Below are 21,563 nucleotides of genomic sequence, written 5' to 3' on the forward strand. Positions count from 1 at the left end.
CTGTTGTGTTCTAATTTTTTGGAAAGAATAGTCAGGCTTTTATACTCGCTAACATGAAAAAGAAAAAAAAGAAAGAAATATGCCATCTGATGAGGCCTCGGGCCAAAATCTTGTAATTCTTCGATTGAAGTCAAGGGCCACAAAAAATCCACTCAAGGGCCACAAATGGCCCCCGGGCCACACTTTGGACACCCCTGGTGTAGGACTACGTTGTGTGTGCAGTGTGAAGGCTCGGAAACATCGGTTGAGCGATCGAACGATATACGTATACGTACACGTTATACTGTAGGTACCAAAGTTCTGGTCAATCGGATTTTCAGGCCCACAGTCTTTTATGTATTGAGAGCAAAAGTGGACTATCTATGCATTAAATGAAAACAGTCCACCTTAATATTATCCAGTTAAACACATTAAAATATAAATGAAACCATTTTCTGCATATTTAGTAGATCTTCCCCGAAGTCCTTTTTATCAAATGTATGATTCTCTTTTCAAAATAACTCCTGACCACGAACAAAAAGCATTCTCAGACATTCACTTCTTTTGCACTTTTTTTCTACGTTCATTGAACAACATTAGAAAAAAACTTGACTGACAAGACAACCTGTCTGAGAAAAGATCACTTTTACCTACTTCTTGTGTGATGAACAGTTTCACTTCTACACATTCAATATGTTATGTACGCTGTCACGTTTTTAAGGACATGTTAAAATCACTTGTAGTGCAAACATACACTATACAGCGTCAGCATAGACAATGTTATAAAAATGGCAAGTTACCTTAAAGGTAATGACCTTATTCTGTATTCACTTTGACAGCACCGCAACGGAACTAGTTGTCACTTTATGTAATTTGGCGGTTGGATATCTCCCTCATTCAGTAAGTCTGTTGCCGCCAGTCACGGAAAAGGCGGCTTCAGAGAAAAAAAAAAGTTGAGCGAAAAAGTCCAGGCACTCGTCTCTCTTTCCCCCTCCTCTGCTCCCACAACTTTTTCAAATGAATTTCAGAAAAAAAAACAAAGAAGCGTCTCCCCCGTACACACTCCTCCGCACGCCACTTCCATTCTTTCATTCACAAACGTTTTTTTTGTTTTTTTTAAATTCTGCAGTTTTCTGCTTACACACAAGAAACAAATTGGCAATTATGTCTGAATCGAAATGTGTAAAGAATATAAGACACACTGAAAAAGTCCTAAAATTCAGTAAGGAACCTCTCTAATTTCAGTTTACGCTTTTGAAAACCAGACGTAAAGTCCAGACGTAAAGTCGAACAGGTACAAGTTTAACATGAATACTCTCGTCTCTCCCTATTCTTCAAATAATATAATTTTATCTCAAAAGATGAAACTACATTTTTTCTGGAGGATTAGATTTCTGGGCTTTTGCCATATTTAATAGCACTGTGCTAGGTGGAAATCCGGAAAGACAGTGAGGAATGATATGTGAGAAGGGAGCGTCACAGGTTAGACTTGAACCTGGGTCGGCTCGCTTGGAAGACTACAGCCTCCGTAGATTGACACCTAACTACCAGGTCATCAGCGTCCCTGTAATTACATCTTAATAAAAAACTACAAGGATTTTTGTCTTTGCACGCACAGCATAAAAGATTCAAAAATGAAGCTGAGCTGATTTGCCTTCTAGTGTCAATTTTTGAGGATTATGACTATATACTGTGTGTGTGTGTGGTGGGGGGGGGGGGGGGGGGGGGGGGGGCTGCGCTTGTAAGGATGATTGAATACAATATGTCTTTATATTGTGTCACTTGAAATGTTAAATGAAACCTGTTATCCACGGCAGTCAAATATTAATGAAACACTGATATTATAATTTATGCTAAAATGGAGGTTATTGTGATTTAAAGGTTGTGTAGTTACCACATTATTATCTACAGTTCATGTTAATGCTGAGGTTTCCAGGTATGAGATATAGTCACACTGTACAAGTGACCTCAGGATTAACATGATCACCTACACACACACCAACACACTGACACTGACACACTTTTTCTCGCCTCCCTTTCTTTGGAACATGCTAGTACTCTGCTAGACAATCAAAAAACATTGATTATTGTAACGGCTGTTGTTTATGTATTAGCCTGTACTAACGTACTAAATGCACAAGTTGTGATCGTCATGCAAGTAATAAATCTGGTGCAGAACCTTTTCTGTTGCCTGCATGCCTCTCTCCACTCATCCATTTAAAATGTGTATAAGTCCAATAATACAAAGAATTGATATAAAGGCAAATTGCTGCCATTACAGTGTCGGACTCGGTTTCAACGTCCTTTCGTCCCTCGTGTTTTCCTCTCCTGAGGGAGCGACGCTACTCATCAGCAACTCAGGAAGATTTCAGAGACTGTCCCAACATTTTCTGGAAAATGCACGTGTAAGAAACGCTGATGATTACTCTCAAAATACAATGACTATATTTGATTAAAATATAACTTTCTTTTGTAAAACTTTTTGTCAAGTGATGGAGCATTTTAAACTTTATTTTGATGTCCCCATAATCACACATAGCAGTTCACAAAATAGGATGTTGATTGCACGTGTTTGTTACATACACTAGATTTAATTCAATTCAAACACACTTTTCCCCGTGACTCTGTACTTGTCTGTACGTGCATGTGTGTGTATGTTGGTCAGGTTGTGGTTCAAAAGCTTGTTGTCCTGCCAGTGGTCGTGTTTGTGGTTACGTCTGAATGTGTGAGTGGGGGTATGACATAACAAAGGTAGGAAACATTATACCAGCATTTAAAACGTGGCTTGCTTTTCATACACTACTTTTTTTATGGGTGTGTGTGGTGGGTAAGTGGGTGGATGAGTGGGATGGGCAGCAGGGTGTTTAGAGGGATCCCTGAACCTCATCGTTAGTCGTTTTCTTCCTTCCTGTTTCATTCTCTCTCACTTCCTGTCAGCTGACTCAGCCAGTGAATCTTGATCTGGTAAACATCTAAGCCACCGCCTCACACACACACACGAATGAGGTCTAAGAAATACATGTATTTCTCACACGTACAAACACCTGTATCACACCGTGCACGAAAAAAAACCTGTAAGAACTTTTATAAGACCTTGTAAATAATCCTGTAAAATAAATATGCATAAATGTTAGTAGAGGTGTAAAAATAACTGATAAGATGAATTGATTTTATTCTAATTACAAAATGAAGTAACACAACCTCAGCAAAAATGTTTTTTTCACAGCAAGGAATCAGGAAAGGGGCACTAAGTGAGCAAACAACAAAAGAAGAAATGAAAGACAGAAAGAGAGAAAGATAGAGAGATAAGGACAGGCGAAGAGACAAAAAGGCAGACAGAGAACTGGGGGGGGGGGGGGGGGCAGAGAGATAAAGATAGCTGAAAGGAGGGAGATCCGTCAGCATTTGTTTCCTCAGGATGTGGTTACCACGACGACGACGACGAAAGGCAGAGAGGCAACATCACTACCCTGGTCCTCTCTGACACCTGCAAGAGTGTGTATGACTGTGTGAAAGTCAGAATGTGTGCGTGTGTGTGTTTATCAGCGAGGAACTGAGTGAGTAAATGACTGTGAGCATATGTGTGTTTGTGAAAAGTGCGTATGTGGTTAGTGTATGATGGTGTGTCAATTGTGCTCGATGTGTGTGTGTGTGTGTGTCTTTGAATAAATGTGAGTGTGTGTGTGTGTGTGTGTGTGTGTGTGTGTGTGTGTGTGTGTGTGTGTGTGTGTGTGTTAGCTGTCAAGAGTGCAGAGAGACAGATAGGAAGCACTGTGTGAGAGGCAAAATCTGAACGGGGAAATTATCAGAGCAACATGGTACAGTGAAGAGTAGAAAAGAATTAAAGTACAGAGAACAACATGAAGAAAATAAGAAGAACAACAACCAGGATTCGAAAACATAAACACCAGAAGACGAGTATATGTGAAAAGGAATGTAATCGCCGAGAACTGGTAAAAAAACAACTGCTAAAAAATCTACCGTGTAATTCTCTTTCCATCTCTTCTTCCCTCCTTCTTCGTTCTCTCTCTTGCTCGCTCATTGTCCTATTTAGAGCAGAATGTGGTTTCAAGTTAGAAAGAAAAACCAACCAATGCGTAGTGGCACAACATACAGTAGCCTTTGTGTACACAGAGTTTTCAGAAAGATGCAGAGAAACTTGTTCGAGGAGATGAAGATAAAATACATGGTTATGCTGCCTCTACCCATGAAAATGCAGACATAACGTAGCAAAATTAGCTTCTCATTAGCTGCTTTTTTTGTATGTATAGTTCCTTTCGGTTTTACTTCGAACCCCGTAACTGAACTTAGCTACAACAAACAACCTGTATGGGTAACAAATACCAACCACTTAAATGTAACAATCTTCGCATATATGCTCAAGAGAAATCATTTTGAATAAAAAACGGCGCCATAGCTACTTTTAACTTCGAGCTTGAATGACTCATTTGAAGTTCAAATAAGCTACGATAGTAATTAGCATAAATATAGATTTGGATGTTCAATCAGTTTACCACTGGAAATATTTAATGAAACTTAATCAGTTGATGCGTTTTAAAAGCAGAAAAGTGCAGGGATTGATATTTTGATACCAAAGATCAGGGGCGTATCCAACTTTTTTGTCTGGTTTTGTCCAATTTTAGAAAATACTTTGAGGGCCAAACAAATTACAGAACACTGGCACAGTTTAGTCAAACTTGATGTCACAGTTTTAATTTAATTTTTAAATGATTTCACATTTGAAAGTAGAAGGCTGAAAAGCTGATAGGGACTTTGTAGCTTGATCATTCAAATCTGGAAGGTACTTCGTAATGTCAATCATGAAGTCAAGCTACCGCCACTTGCTAACACTCAGTTCCAAAACACATTTTCCCTGATCTTCTTTCAGTTTGTAAAACTGTGTTAGCACTCAGATTCCCTCAGTAGCTCCCTCAGTTAAGCCCTCGTCTTTGTACAAAGTTCATGATGGAAATGACAGGAAATGTGCACACAGACTCTTGATGTATGTATGATACATTGGCGTACAACTAAATGATTTGGTTCAAGCCTGAGATGAATAAGTTCTTATTTGACTCGTGCAGCAGAACTTTATCGCTGGCCAACCGTGGCTGTTGCTACTCCCGATGCCAGGCTCTGCCATTTGTCTTTGCAGGTTATTACTTTTAGCATGTTTTGAGCTGTATTGGACCTTGTCATTGACTTTTTTTTTCATCACTGCCAACGTGTTCCCACAAACCAGTCAGACTGGATTGCCTTTTACATCCACAGAAAGAGAATTGTCTATTTCTTTTGAAAAGCGAGACAATATGCATCAACTTTTCTTTTCTTGCGAACCGATGATGATGCATTTTAGCAACACTGCATAACCACTATAGCTATTTTGTCTTGCCAGTTGCCCCCAGATCAAAAAAAGCCATTTTTATTTGGTTATTGTTTGTTTGTTTTTAAGTTTCCTTAATTGAATTTATGAATTGCATTATCCCATTCCCCACCCTGTTTAAACCTTTAGTTTAAACTGCATTGTGACAGACTGCCATGACTCACATATTTAGGTACACTTTAATCACATGATATTATCCTTTCACTGTAAGAGAGAGGCAACACTCGATAACAGGTGTCAAAGTATGTGAATTACTGTAAAAAAAAAAAAAGGTTATTTTTATATTATATAAAGTTTTTGTTGGATTACAAAATGTGGTATAACAACGTACTTCTGAAGGTTTACTTTTGTAAAGTCCTACTTATATATTTTCTTATGATATTTTCTCTGTCTTTCCTTAGGCCTTCTAGCTTTACCTTGCTAGCTATCATGGATGACCATTCCTCCACCCAATCCTTCAACAACCACCAAACACAGTTACCATCCTTTCACCTCGCCTTGCAGAACACTGAAGTGGGATATCTGTCCTCTCGTCATACCCTGGATCCTCTGAGACAATATGGAGGTAGAGAAGAAGAATCCAAAACCTCCTTCTTGACTTTAAACGCCTATCCCAACGAAAGGAGGGGTAGTAATGGAGATGACAGAGGCTTGCTGATTGCAAGTGGTGGCAGTTTGGGGGTGAACTCGGGGGGCCATTTCGATGAGGAAAACGTTAGAGGCGGCAAGTTTAGCGACACTTTGTTTAGCGTTTGCAAAAAAGAGGAGATTTGGGAGGATGGGGAGAGTTGTGAGAGCGTTGCAGAACATTTAAACAGTAAAGGAGGTTGCTATAATCACACAAACAATTTTTTCACTTCAAATTGTGGCAGTGAGGTAAACAAAGTAAACTATAACAATTGTGTGAGTGCTAGCTATGAAGCTAAACGGGAATCTGTTCACAACAGTGAGGCTAACGTTAGCCCCTCTTTTAGACAGAAAATTCCATACATCAAGAGTGAATCAGGGACATGTAGTGATGACCGTGTAAATTATTGTAGGACTGATTCAAGAGTTAGTGATCATTATTTAGGAAGAGAGGAGGACTTTGGTTCCAGCTGTGGCTCAGGTGAAGATCAGCAACAACTAGCAGAGGTTGAGGGAGCCTGGCCGAGCGTCTCCCCCTTTAGTCAGACCGAAGAAGGCAGGTGGAGAGGAACAGAAGCGACCTCTTCAGGATGCCCATCCCACAGATCACCTGTAGGAATCATCAGTGGGATGCAAGCTCAGAAACTGGACTCTTTCTCTGAAGCTTTCCTCTCCCAACGAAGGATAAGGTTCCCTAAGATTCCCACTGGAGATTCCTCTCAACAGATCTGGGGTTTTGGAGATGAAAAGGACAGCTTTGGTTTTGATTCCGACTCCTACCTGCCTCCCTCCTCCTCTTCACCACCTGCTCACCCCACTCTTCCATCTTTTCCTTCTCCTCCCACATCTTCTCACCTCATGTCTTCTGTTCTTAGCCCGCCTCCAACACCTCTACCTCCTTCTTCCCATTCCCCTTCAAAAATGGACTCTCCAATTGCTTCTGGGGGGTATGGACATTCATTGCCCCAAGGGGGAGAACCAATTGGTGCACTTCAGTTTTTTGCCTCCCACCATCAGTGTTTCCCATCTGTCCATACCGCTGGAAAGATATGGAATTTTCCACTGCCGTCGCACTGCTTTCCACAGCCATCAGGAGACAACAGCAACACAACATCTCCTCGTGGTAGAAACTATGGCGACATCACAGGTTAGTTATGTGTTTTTTTAAAGTAAAAGGATGTGTTATAGTAAGATGTGATTCAAAGTAACTGTGTGGGTGCTTAAAATGTTTTCGAAAGTAAAAAGAAAATGTTATTTGAAAAAAAAACACCAAGCCCATTGGTTAATTACGACATGTACTGTATATTTATGGGCATTTTCCTGATATCCTGTATGCAAACATTACAGACACAAACTAACTTTCACTTTTGTAAATCTTTTTTATTTCGAATTGTACACAATAGAAAAAATTAAATGCACATGAGGACAGCAGGCAAAAGAAATTGAAATAGTGTATGTGTGCGTAGGCTTCCACCAGACTGTGTGTGTGTACACTTCTCTTTGGCGTCCTCTTTGCACAGACTGTTTTTATGTATTTAAATGATATAGCAGTTTTGCATTATTGCCAACATCATTACAAAATCACAACATTCCTGTCTTTCTACCATTGTTGTCCTCCTTTTCTAATTCTTTCAGTCTCACACAACATCACCCCTTATCCAGAATCGACATTCCTCACTTCCTCTACGGAGCAGCCATCATTTCACCCAATCAGAGCCATCCGTCCCACTACTACTCCATCCCTCCATTCTTCCCCTCATCTTTCCTCTCGTTCATCTCATCTTTCCAGTCAACATTATGAGGCAGCAGAAAAGACAACAGATCACATGATGACCCAGAAAGTAAAAAATGGGCTCATCATTCTGAACCAATCACAGGTACAGTCTGGGACTTCCTCTATTTTTCACCACAGGAAACTATTTCAGCGGATATTTGGGGAAATAAAGCTGCACATTTCCTCTTTTTGAGTTTATAAGTAATTATATATTTTTAGATTGGTCATGTTTTTAGCCTAGACTGTATAAAACATTGATGTAGTCCCAGTGATTTCAACCATATAGGTTTCAAAGGAAGGGCAGTTAAACCAAAGATGGCCGTCGCCATATTGGAAATTCTGACTCTTCCTAAATTTTGTCAGTCTAGTAAACAGGTAGAATTTGACCTCTTGATCTGACCTCACAGCAACAATGTGCCCACCTGTCAGTCGAATCAGCCAAGGCCCTTATTTTGTTTTGTCATGCAAAAATCTAAATATGATCAAATGAAGAAGTTATTTAAAAAAAAAGAAACATCCCTACATGTTTTGCAATGGAAATGAACTACATTAACCAACATTTTTAATTTTTTTACCAAGCTGTTTATTAAAGGTGAAGGTGTTTATTTCTGCAGTAAAAAATAGTGGTTACTTGGAAGTGGTATCACGTAAACTAAGGTGGTTTAAAGTAATGTCCTGTTAGCCTGAAAATGCTAGGCTTTCAGTTTATGAATACTTGGAACTAAACATATGTCACCACTATGCTTACTGTCGGGGTGTTTCAATGCAAGCTAGCAAGTAGAGCTAAGCTTATCCAAAATAAACACAAAATGACGACGTTAAAACATGCCACATTTTTGATTGGCATTGCGTGGTTGGCACATTGACGTCACTCCTCTATCAACAAAGCCCATGTCACTGAGGAGGAAACGCAGCTACAGCAGAAAGGTGCAGAAGCAGTGGGCGTACACATGATTGTTTGTTAAGAAATTACGTCAGCTCAAACGAAATATCTGCGTCTCAATCTTCCGTCTGAGTCTGGGGTTTTATTTTTAAACAGGTTCAGTATGTTAATAACACAGATTTGGAGATTGCCAAACATGTTTTTTTTTTTTTTCCCCTTGCTAAATAAAGCAGGGACCTATTTGTGTTTTGTAGTAAAGAATTAATGGATACATGCAAATAACTTATTTTAGAAGCCTGTACAGAGGTTTCAAAACTGCAAATGCATTTGACATTAAAAAGGCTTTTATGTGTTTACAGAAACAATCCTCCAAGGTATACTCTGGATTTCTATTTCCCAGCATTCTTCACTCTGCAAGGGATCAGAGAAGGGGTCACTACACTCCACAACCCCTGCTCAATCCTGTACGCAGAGGGAAGGGGCTGTACTCCTGCCTCTCGTCTCTCCATCGCAGAGAGGAGGAAGCGGCAGCAGAAGAGGAGGAAGAGTGTGGTGTTCTTCCGTAAGTACAAGACTGAGGAAAAGAATTGGGTCTTGGCTTGGGTCTTGTTTCGATAAGACTTTCTTATTTATCACAATGTCTTGGAAACAAAGTTAAGAGTAACGTCATCTGCAGGTCCAACTTCACGAAACATATTGTTGTATTACAGTAGTTATTACCTTCTTTCACTTTCTTTTATTTTCTTCTTTCCAGGCATGTCAACGTGGGTCAGGATTTTCAGGCTGAGCTTCCTCCATGTTTTGTAGATCACAAAGGGTCAGAGGTGGGGTTAGCAGAGGAGGAACCTCTCAGGGAACAGCTTCTCTGGAAACCATGGGGTATGCTGAATGCCAGTCCTGACACACAAGACCAAGGTAAATGTAATGCTTAGCTTTTTATACTTCAACTTTTTGAGTAAAATTAGCACATGGGGAGCCATTGAATACTCATTCTTCAGTTAGCATTACAAGCAAATGAGAAGGTCAAGCTACCTTATCTGACAGAGTATGTATGAATTATTTTAGCTGCTCATGCTTTTGGTGTTTACATTTGTTTTGTGTCTGTGCATGCACAGTGGAGAAGCTGTTGTCCATGTGCAGTTCTAGCTGCTTACCAGGAGGGGGCAGCAACACAGAGCTGGCTCTGCACTGTCTGCACTACTGTCAGGGGGACATAAAGGTAAGAAGTGAAAAAGGAGTACTCAATGCTTTTTTTTCTTTCCTCTCTCATGGCTTACTTCCATGCACCATGACTCAACAACTCATGATCTTCCTTTCCTCTGCCTCCTCCCCTTCTCTTATCCACAGGCCACAATGGGCATGCTGCTGTTCTCGCAGCCATTACCAACAGGAGACTACCACTACTCTGGTAACCTTTTATTTTCTACCTCAGTGAAGATATATGACAACAATATTGAAGGCAAGCACATTTAGGGCTTTCTCAACGACAGCTAATTGCAGAATGCACTTCAGCATATGAGTCAGCAAAGGAGTACATTCCTTCATTATGTACAATAGTAGCCTTTGTTGAAGCCAAAAGCTCCATCCTCTTTCATCACATGCCCCTCCCCCTCTTTTGCTACCTTGTGTAATCAAATCCACCAAACACCAAGTATACAATGTTCTGTCATATGAAAGTGGGTGTATTTCTGGATACTTTTCTAATGTCTTGGGTCCTGACATGTAGCAGAAACATCTCCTGTGTCATTAACTACATTCGGCTGAGTTGCTGCATGATTTTAAATATTATATTACAGGGTTTCATAATGTGGCCATGCACCAGGTTGTGCATTGTGGGACTCTTGGTGTTGTTTTTTTTGCCATCTTATTGTCTTCCTCTCCCTCTGTAGGTAGTGATTTGTGGTCGGATAGTGAAAAAAATCGTTTCAGTGCAGCGCTGGAAACGTATGGAAAAGACTTTTCACTCATACAGAAACTGGTACAACTTCTATTCATGCATGGCTTGTTATTTGTGCAGCATTCTTGAAAGATTTGCATCTCCAAGTTTTCTTTTACTAATCGGGATTAGTCAAAGCCCCAAGTTGACTAAAATCTAAGTTATGCTATTGCATTAGTGCTATTTCTGAAACTGCACAATTGTATGTGTGTTTGTATGTGTGTGTGTGCACATGTGCAGGTGAGGACTAAAACCACGTGCCAGTGTGTTGAATTTTACTACCTAAGCAAGAAGCTCCTGGACAAGCAGAAGAAACTGAAGGCAGAGGCGAGCAGAGATGGAGAACTGGAGCAGCAAAAAAGTGTAAGGAACAATTAAAAAAAAAAAGCAGCTAATAAATCTCTTTAAAATCTTCTTGCCTTTTGTCAAGCTGTCCCAGCTGAACAAAGAACTTCTGCACCCCAATGATGTTTATTTAACTTTGTCCTATACTATCAGAAATGTTTCTTTAGTTCTCATCCTCGTTTTATCTTTCTCTCTCTTCCTGTTGTTGACATTGTCCAGTGGGAAGCTGATTTCCCATGATGCTCTGTGTGCGGCATGGCGTCAGATTATAGAAGTGAAACAGAAATAAAAAAATAATGTTTAACCTTGAAAAATACAGAGTATTTTGAGTAGTATTTGTGCGGTCATCTGTAATGAGATAAATGCATTAAATAGTTATCTGGTGTGGAACGCAGCTTAACAAGTCCATCACAGTAAAGGAGCTTACAATTGGTTCTGTTTTCCTAGATAACACCCATCTGTCGGCCAGTGGACAGACAGTATGGACTTCAGGAGGCGGTCCCTGTGCCCTCATTGGCTAGTTTCTTCCCCTGTAAGCTGTGTGGCAAGTAAGTACAACCAGTCACACAAGATGAAGCTCCAGATCAAATTATGTTTGACTTCAGGGCAAGACAACAGATGGTTTAGATTTTCTAGTTCTTTTTTTTTTTTTTTTTACTCCAGTCTTTCTTCTTCCTGTTTCCTTAAGAATGTTCTATAAAATCAAGTCCCGCAATGCACACATGAAGATCCACCGCCAGCCTCAGGAGGACTGGACTGACAGGCGACTTCAGCAACAGATCCTCACCCAGCGTCTGATTCTGAGTAGTCCAGACAACTTTGTTCCCAGCGCAGGCCGTGCTCTGCTGCAGCCCCAGCCTCCATGTCTGACCATTGCCTCCACTGGCCTACCTGGAACGTCAAACAACGTCAACAATGCAGACAATGTCCTAAACTATATATCAAACACGAACGCCAGTGTCTCCGATCAAAGCACCGGGGTGACTTATAGCAACATCTCTGCTGCAAACTTTCATGTTATCAATAACATTCATGGTGGGGACTCAAATCAAGAAGAGCCCACCTCGGTCTTACCTTTCCATCAGTCATGGGGCTCATTTGGACATGGCACTAGCCAAGCTACCTTTTACTACAACACAGAAGGGAAAGAGGAAGTAGGAGATGGGACAGTGGAGGGAAAAGAGGGGATCAACTGGCAGTAGTGTCGAACTTTCCATGAGCAGCACTGCTGTACCACTGAGACAAGCAGGTGTGTTCTTAAACTCAAACTCAGGTTGATTCAAACTTCTGTTATTTAGATGAAATGTTTTATTTTGTAAATTGATTTTTCTGTTAATTGTTTACGTTAATTTGTCGAATATGTTATTATTTTTGTGCGCACAACTGTATTTTAAGTGTTTGGTTTGAGCCAGGCTAGTTGTTTCTTGTCTTCTGTCTTTGTGCGAAGCTAAGCTAACGGGCCACCAGGCTGTGGGACTAGGCATGGGTGTGCTTTCCATTTTCTCATTTGAATGAGGACAAAAGTGGATTTTCACAAACATTAACAGTGTAAAAAGGAATTACACAAGCAGACACACTTAACCTGATGGAACAGTAACAACCTAATGGGCTAATATTGACCATGGAAAACGTCTCCTCAGGATGTGCGCAAAAAACGAACCTGTTGATGGTTAACTACAGTGACCCTCTCTGTCTGTGTTTGTGTGTGTTTGTGTGAGATTGGACTTTTATGAATTTATTGACGAAAACTTAAAATATATTCCAAATAGAAATAACGATAAATGATAGTATGTAGATATCAGCAGAATATCACAGGATACTTCCACTGATAAGCTCAATTATTTACACATCTGTTTGGCTCTAAGGTTCATTCTCATGGCGGTGAGGATTCTTTGGTCCCATATCTTCATGAGTGTTTCTGCCACCATAACAGTGATAACAGTGTTTGTAAAGGTTTTTATATGGCATGGATGTCTGCCCATGTTTATATTATGGACTACATGTCCTTCAAGGTGTCCTTGTTAAAGACACATATGTTCAAATCAGCAGGTTCTGGGCTCTGCGGATGAATGAATATGTGCTCAATTGCTGCATATACGTACTGTATCTGCATGCAGGTATGTGTTTTTTTTGTATTAATAAAACATTTGTCCCATATAAAAGTCTACAAAAGCCTTTAAACTGATTCATGTCAGGGACTAAAGTCCAACATGTCTAGCACACATTATCTGCCCTATTTTCCCTCTCTGACAAATGTTATTCTTCACCTTGTACTTATGTAATAAAGAGAAGGCGCTCCTTCTTCTGAATAAATGTGCTGAAGCTGTGTGAAAACTGTCCTTAATCATTATTGTTGGAGGACAGAGTCATGATAAGTGTTTCAACCAGCATTAAATAGAGTAAAATGAGCCAAATGGGCTTTTAGAGGGTTTATATATGGTTAGGTATGACAGGTGGACAGTTGTGTGTGGCTGGAGATTTTGTTCTCTGTTCTTTTGCATTAACAAGGTAGGAATCAGAGCAGCAGTCAATCTCATGCAGAGATGAGTGTGTGTGTGTGTGAGAGAGAGAGAGAGAGAGAGAGAGAGAGAGAGAGAGAGAGAGAGAGAGAGAGAGAGAGAGAGAGAGAGAGAGAGCAAAAGCATGTAGAGAAAGGGGGAAAGGGAAACTGGACCAATAGGGTGAGGGAAGGAGGGGTGAGGAGAGACTAGACAAAGAAGTCAAAGCAGTGGCCACATGTATTCATGAGGAACTCTTTGCCAGTTAACTGAGCTCATGTGCCAACCACGGCCCATCCAACTTGCCATAGCAGTGGTGATAAATAAAAGGAACAATGTCAATCATGTGATTTGGTGACGAGAGTCAGCAACAAATAACCAAAGCTAACAAAGTGATATGTAAGGTACTAAACTGTTACTTCATTCATTATATGTAATATGTATCACACAGTAAGACACCCATACAATATTTTACATAAGAGAGTAATAACATACATTTAGTAAAATATAATAACTGGTATCACGGGGGGCTTCACTAACCCTGGCCTCCCCCATGCTCCGCCCCTGCAACAGGGTTAGCTTATACTAGCATTTTATGACTTTACAGATGAACATTGCACATTTTCCCCCACAACAACAATCTCATTACAGACATCTTTTAAAGCTTTATGTCTCAGTGTTGGTAGAGAAATGTGGACGTTGGAGAAGGGTACAGATTCTGTGGTATTTGTTCAAAACTCTCGACATTGTTTGAAGATAAAATGCTACGCAAGGAAGTTATTGGTGGAGGGCACGCATCGGTGAAACCGTAACTGTCCTGGTCGCTTTTAAGCTTCAAACAGCTCTCCAGGGACCCACTTTTCCTTTGAAAAAAACTCTTTGTATTCATTTCAGAAAATGAAGCATAGAACCGTGTCTTTTCTCCAACTTTCACATTTCACCACCAAATTTACATAGTGCTCCTTAAGTCTGTTCAAAGTGCAAAAATATTGCAGGGAAACGGAAGAGAAAGTAATTACATATGACTTAAAATGACTGTAACACTTGACCTGACAATAAAAATGTCTCCCTTGTTCACTTTTATAGGGCCAGTAAAGCAAACACATCCCCACTCTCCTTTATCTAATACTAAAGAAGAAAGGTACGTTGTTGGACTATGTTTGGCACTTTTTGAGAACAGGTGATAAAATTTCAAGTTTTCTACGACTTGTAAGATACTGTACATGGGGTTTGTGTGCTATCATTGACACAGTTAAAGGTTGGAATCTGTTATATAATCCTTGGCACAGCCTTCACAGTGTTATGTTTAAACAGGAACATGTATTTATTCTCCCTCTGCTGCTAAAATGTGTTTTAAATTAAATTAAAGGAATACAACGCTTGATAAGGAAGCCAGAGATAACACAAATAGCTTTTAAAATCTAAAGACATTATGACATTTGACTTCTAGAGAGTGACTTGCTTTAACGAAAGAGAACACACAAATCTTTTTTCAAAAAGAAACACAATTTGCACGTTAAAATCCAGTTTTAAATATTCTGCCCCCTTAGGAGAGCAGCCGATCACTGAATGATCAATATTTATTTAACCCTGCCAAACCCGCTCTGTAATATTTGAGCACTCATCTGAGTACACAAAATAACAACAGAACCAAGACTGAGAGTCTGCAACACAGAGAAGGAGCCTCATAAAAATTCTTTTGGCTAGTTCCAATGTGGCATAGCTACTCCAGCACTGGTGATGTAACACTTTGGCACACTGTCATTGGTCCATTTCTGAGCTGACTCTTGCTGCTTCAAAGGAGTTGTGTGTGAGACTGTGAGAGTACGGTGTTAATCACAACCTTTAAAATTCTGCCTGAGGACTAACAGAGGAAGAGACAATGAGTGTCAGACAGATAAGGAGAGACCAGTATGCTTTAAATTATTTTAAAAAATCTGAATATATATTCAGAAAAATAGACCAACATTAAGACACATTTTTGGCTAATCTCTCCAGAACCCCTTATGAGACATACATCATTTTTTGCTAAGTGGTTGATTTTGAATGTGTCATAGGACTGTCATAGACCTAGACTTTGTAACCTTGAACAGATAAGAGAGCACATAAAAACTGAGATACAATCGTGAGCATGTCCAAGCCTTGTGAATGATTGTCTGTTGAGATACTACATTCCATTCTTGCATCACGACATGTTGTTGCTCCTCTTAATTATGGTGCATTCCTCACTAGTTTAAACTGCATGTTCACTGGTTATTAAACTATGATAATAATAAATGTGTCTCAGGCTGAATGTTTCAGTATGGCATTTTTAAATGAAAATGCAATGTGCTTGTGTATTGCATGTTTTCTTTTTTAGAGAAAGCATAGTAGTCTAATTGTCCACTTCACAAAGCACCTTTTTAAGAGCCTGTAATCAAATCCTCCACTTTTCAGCTTTTTCTTTCAGACTGCGCACCACATCTGATCTCTCCTGTACCCTCTCTTTCTCCTTTCTCCCTCGCTCCACCTTTTCAAGTTACTTACTTGATAGGCTAAAGACTTCTGTCTAAACTGACATTAAGGTATTTCAAGTTATTCTGGTCATTTTGGAGGTAGTATACACACATTCGTTTAGAAAGAGAACAAATCAAAATTAATCTACAAGCATGTAATTAAAGAAGACTATAAGAAAAGAAAGTGTGTATCTGTCATGTATATAATTGATCTGTCACTGGCATAGGCCTATTAATGAAAAGCAAATGTTTGAAAAATGAAGGCCTGGTCCCTTTAACCTATTCCTACATTCACAAGGTTTTAGGATAGGATAGGATATTCTTTTATTGATCCCTAATGGGGAAATTCGGGCGTTACAGTAGCAGCAGTGCATATTTGTGCAATAAAAACAAAAAGTCAAAAAAACGAATAAAATAAAAACAAACATAAATACAATTTCAGGTAGTAAGCGGGGGATATATACAGAGGACTATAGTGTGGTGGACTCAACAGGACTATGAAAAAGATAGTAATAATAAGTAAATTGCATGTTAAAGTGACCAGTGAAGAATTTAAAGTGACATTTGTGATCTGATGGGGTCTTCAGGCATTTGGTAAGTTCAATATTTACATTTCTATTAGCTCTGTTTTGGTGTTTGTTTACCCTTTAGGGGTTTAGACCAACCAACCTAGCCAATATTTAACATGTAGTACGAGGGGGAATTTGCATTAATTAGCACCTGTTTTTTCACCATAAACAAGTTTGGTTTGCCTGTAGCCACTGACTTATTAATGACCACTTTACTCCTGCTAACACAAATGCCTCGCTGTTAGTTATATCATGAAGTTTTCGTCCTTGTAGCTTTTTCTTGGAAACGGAAATGTATTATGTATTATGTTAATACTATTACAATTAATGGGGCTGTAAAGTTTTGTTTCAGGGTGGCAATTTGCCTACATTATCATTAATGCTGCACACTGTTTTTTTTTATCTGATCTGTCTATCCACGAGTGAAAGTGTACATAGTGTTTGTGCCCATAGCATTATTCAATTCTATTGTATTCTTTCTCCCTTTAGTTAATTAATTTAAACTTCCTCATAGCTATATATAGAATTTAATTTAATTTAAATAAAGTTTATCCTTATCATTATTAGGCTACCTCATATAATCTCTCTTTACCTCGTATTATGTTTTGTACACAAAGAGCTCTCTCCACACTTTAAAGTTTAAATCTTGCCGCTCGCTGAGCCCTGACATGTCCTCTTCTGTGATTAGTGTTCAACTGAGGGCGTGTCTGGTTGCGTCATGTCAAAGAGAGGGATGAAAGCTTAGAGGGGAGGGGGGAGAGAGAGAGAGGGGGGAGAGAGAGATAGATTAACAGGGAGTAAGAGGCAGGCGCAGTAGCAGACTCCTATATCCGCCTGACGGAGACGGACGGTGCCAGCTGCTAGCTAAGTTAGCAATAGTATATACAGTTAGCGACTAGCTTTCAGAGTCCTCGCGCCTCTCTCACGTATGAGGGACTGAGCAGGAGTGTGACTGTGAATGTGAGCGTGCATGACAGCGTGCGTGTCACCGCCTTGAGTGCACGCGCGGCCGTCCTGAAGTCACTCCGTGTGTGTGTCTGTGTGTGTAGCTTACCAGTGTGTGCGCGCGCGCCAGTTTGTGTATATATAAACCCCCTCTTTACAGTATCTCCTTCCTCATCCGTGCAGCGGTGTTTCTCTCTGTGTCTGTGTTTGTGTGAAGACAAACAGACACGTAAACACACTGTGACAAGTCTGCAGTTCACACTCGGTGTCCGGTTACTTGACAGGAGGGATTCACACAGCATCGACTGTCACCGACACAGCACCATACCAGCATGTAAGTACTGATGGGTAACGCGTGCGCGTGCACAGGAACGGTCTGCTTCCTAAATGTGTGCATGTGACTGTCATTGAGTGCATTTGACATAAAAAAAAAGCATTTCCACCTTCTCTTCCTGAGCTTCTTATTCGCACTACAGCATTACTCGCATGCATGCGTGTGCAAAGGAACGACGTTTCAAGTTCAGTGAGTTCAGCCGCACAGTTGTTCTCGAAAGAACCAAACTTAAATGAGAAAGTTGGTTTTAAGGAGGGTCGCCTGAATATTGACGTACGCTGTTTGCAATCTTATCTGTTCAAGTTTTCGCGTGGCCAACTTTTAAAATGGAAACGTCATTGCAGTAGTTGCCGAAGATTGGTCACAGAAGGGGCTTTAACGTTGTTGTAATTTGACCCGAGCACGTTTTTCCAATGTAGTTTTTGCTAGAACAAGACTATGCATCTATGGCTGCTGTTGTCACAGAGTACACGCGGTATGCTTCTTGACTCACACATTGGATGCTGGGGTGCAGTCAAACCCTGTGGGGGGCTCCTCGAGGATGGATTGTATTTATTTGGGAACAGTGGAATTTGAATCAACACAGAGGGGACTACATTTCCCACTGTGCCTGTAAACGTGAGAACAAATGCCTGTTTACATGTTGCAACTTGTGCATTGCGCAACACGCGTGTTTTATTGCGGTGCTGCACATTAAAGTGGCTTTGTGTGTAATGGCCTCATTTCTGTCACTGATTGTATGTTTTTGAAGACATTTTGATCTCCACCCTTTGACCTTTGAACATTTACGTCACGTACGTTTTGTGCCACATTCATTTGCGTGCACAGTTTGTTCATCCTCAGAGCAACCTCTACTACTGCTTTGTAGAGGGGTTCATGTAGAACAGGAGGAGACTCAGTGTGATCAAACCAAGGACAGTTATCTTAACAAGTCCTATATGCAGAACTAGCTTTAATTCCCAAATTGGGGGCGGGATCAGAAACATTGACTGGAAACTGTGCTCACTGTAGTGTCATTGTTAGTTGTTGCATTGCTGCAGGAAATATTTTAAATACTTTAGGGAACAATGATCAAGAGTAGGAGTAGCAGAGCCTTAAAGTCACGTGATTCATTCTAGATTAGGAAATGCACCTCAGACATTACAACATGCTGCTTTTTCTCTTGATTGGACTTTGGGCTTAACATAAGCGTCAGTATTTCTCAGCTGTTGTACATTTTTGTTGAAATAGGCTGGTAGTCCAGGGAGGATCAGAGTGCATTATATTTCAGCAAGAAAGGTGCAAATAATCATTTTGAACCTTACAGTATCACTCTGAACATTTTAGTCAAAAAAAACTGAAAACTGTTTTTTTTTCTATCTTTTATTTTCTATCATTTTGACTGTAAAAGTTTAGTTTTTTTTACTTTTAAAAAGTTCGGTTTTTCTCATAGCCTTGTCATTGTTGTTACCTTCAACCTTCACCTGTAGTGTTTCATTCTGCTTCTTATTTTCTTATGTTAAAAGAAGATATCTCAAAATAATGAGTTTTTATTGGCCTCATCGTACACAGACTGACAGTGTTGTGTTTGTGTCATTGTGGTGATGAATCAGAGAGTGATCTGCTTTAATGAACCATCTCACAGGAGACTGCATGAAGGTGTTGTCAGCAGGATCCGTACAGGCTCCTTCCCCCCCCTCAGGGTTAAGTGAGGTCAAAAGGAGTGTACACGGGATGTGTCACTACAGAAGGTTTCATATTTAACCCTTCAGTAATATCAGCACAGGAGGAAAATAAAATAAAATAATGCTTATTTACCTCTGTGGGAAAGAGAGCGGAGCTTTACGGAAAAAAAAAAAAAAAAAAAGATTTTCGTTGCATTCAAAGTTTTGCTCTCTTGAAGCAGAATGGATCCTGCAGGAACTTTTATTTTAAAGTTTTTTTCAGTTTCCCCTCAAAGCAGCAACAAGACACGAACATGCTCTCAGAATTAGTGAAGAACTCTGTTATAATAAGTTCTTGTCCCACGCAGACTGTAGCAACGGGAGGCTGGAGCTTTTTGTTGGTGCAGCTGGTGGAGGAGGACAGTGAAAGTCAAGAGCTAAACGCATCAGTGTCGTTTGACATAAACAATGACAGTGTGCCACTTCTAGAACTTCACTATAGACTGCAGCTCAGTTTAAACCTGTGTAGATGTTATCTTCATAGAGGAACATGTTGTGGCCTAAATGTATAATGAAGATTAGAGATGAAACGTGTGTTGTGCTTTGATTTCATCTTCTATACAGGTAGTTTAACGACTCGACCCGAGGGTTCTTTTCCAGGTCCTGAGGATTCCTTCTCAGACTTTTTTTTTTTTTTTTTTTTTTTTTGTTTGTTTTTGTTTTGTTTTGTTTTAGACTGCTTGGGGATTGGAACCCATGATCTAGCTTTCCACAAGCGCGATACCGTAATAAGCTGCCACTTCCTGCTTTTAAGTGCAGTCACAACCGTTTGTTTTGTCCTCAAATGCGTCAACAAAGTAACTGCTGCTCCGGCTCGCAGGAAGTGTTGCTCTCACGAAGGGAAACTTCAGACTTTTTAATTTTTTTTAAAGTAACTTTGAATAAGAAATCAAAGACATGTATGTTATGATAGGACACAGCGTTTACACACAGTCATCCATTAGCAGGTGATGGGCAGGTAGAGCAGAGGAGGAGACCGCTGATGTGTAAAGAGCGTGTGGATGAACGCACACCTGCTATCTATTCCTGGATGTTTACCCACCGTCTCCTGTGACCAATCACAAACTGAGGTCATGCGAGGATTCTGAAAGATTTCCTGTTATTTCCATTTTTACATCCCACTCTTTTGCAACCCGTGTACATACAGTAGATGTATGTGTTCATGCAGTGTGTGAGGCAATCCGCGGTCGAAACAAGTCGAGGCTAGACCGCCGTGCCTCCGGGTGTCTCTTCAGCTCCACCCCGTCTGACCCACCCATGGGCTAGTGTTGCACGCTGTGCTGCAGCCGTTTCTTGAACTCAGCGAAATCAGTTTATAGTTTCTTTAAGTACTGAAGACGTCAGTATGAACCATGGGGAAATACGTTTGAAGTGTTCTCAAGAGCGAGGAGAAAAATGATCTGATATGATGTACCTCTTTGGCCTCAAAGTAGTTTGTTGGAATCTCTGCATCTTTCACGAGAGCCGATCGCTGCCCTGTTTGATTTATTTTCCCTCTCAGTTCTAATTTTACTGACTAACTCGACGAGAGTTTTCAAAACTCCCTTGAAAATGTTTCGTTGGCTGTTTGGCGGTTTAAAACCAAACTATCCAACATTTTTTGTTTTTCAAAGGCCACGAAGAAATAACTCACTTGGTGAGCGTTATCTTTCCTCTTATCTCTCATGACGAAATCCTCCGTCCAGGACGTCGGTGCCTCTGCCTGTTTTTTGAGGCCTCTGATGTGTTTGGTATTGGACTCAAAGGATGAAAAGGCAGTGATTGCCCAAGTGCAGGGAGATAACCACGCAGATGCATGTGCCTCACGGTCGGCAAATCAGAGCAAAGGGAATGCTGGTTTAGTGTGTTTGTGTGTCACGTTGTGTCTGGCCGTGTATGTTAAAAAAAAAATAACAGAACCGAACTTTGATCTGGGAGAAGTTAATGTATGAACCAGAGATCAGCTCTTGTTCTTTTTGGCAGCCCGACACACACACACACACGGTTTATTCTCACTTTACCTTTAGAGCCTTTTAAAGGGGAGTGTCTGATGTTTGTCATGCTTCAGCCGTGTCTCCACTAATCCACTCTGACTGAGGAGAGTTTGGGTTATTGA

The 21,563-nt window shown here is 40.3% G+C and overlaps 2 protein-coding genes across 3 annotated transcripts in view; both read left to right on the forward strand.

Moving 5' to 3' along the window:
* The first annotated feature begins 3,407 nt into the window (after nt 1-3,407).
* On the forward strand, nt 3,408-13,086 carry LOC306841434 (uncharacterized protein). 2 transcript variants are annotated; one of them, XM_079371332.1, is made up of 12 exons: nt 3,408-3,536; nt 3,726-3,932; nt 5,761-7,133; nt 7,622-7,863; nt 9,003-9,205; nt 9,398-9,558; nt 9,759-9,862; nt 9,991-10,051; nt 10,533-10,621; nt 10,820-10,942; nt 11,372-11,472; nt 11,613-13,086. In XM_079371332.1, the coding sequence occupies exons 3-12, from the start codon at nt 5,789-5,791 to the stop codon at nt 12,124-12,126; spliced, it is 2,943 nt and encodes a 980-aa protein (XP_079227458.1). In that variant the 5' UTR covers nt 3,408-3,536; nt 3,726-3,932; nt 5,761-5,788; the 3' UTR covers nt 12,127-13,086. The 2 variants fall into 2 exon arrangements, with proteins under 2 accessions (XP_079227458.1, XP_079227459.1); XM_079371333.1 differs by lacking the exon at nt 3,726-3,932.
* Nucleotides 13,087-17,263: 4,177 nt separating this feature from the next.
* Nucleotides 17,264-21,563, forward strand: part of LOC306841331 (pyruvate carboxylase, mitochondrial-like) — a 259,771-nt gene continuing 255,471 nt past the window's right edge. Inside the window, exon 1 of the mRNA XM_079371153.1 lies at nt 17,264-17,765. Coding sequence (XP_079227279.1) covers nt 17,764-17,765 — 2 coding nt within the window. The 5' untranslated portion in view covers nt 17,264-17,763. The remainder of the gene's footprint in view (nt 17,766-21,563) is intronic.

The sequence above is a fragment of the Symphodus melops genome, assembly GCF_947650265.1.
Source record: "Symphodus melops genome assembly, chromosome: 20".
Lineage (NCBI taxonomy): Eukaryota > Metazoa > Chordata > Actinopteri > Labriformes > Labridae > Symphodus > Symphodus melops.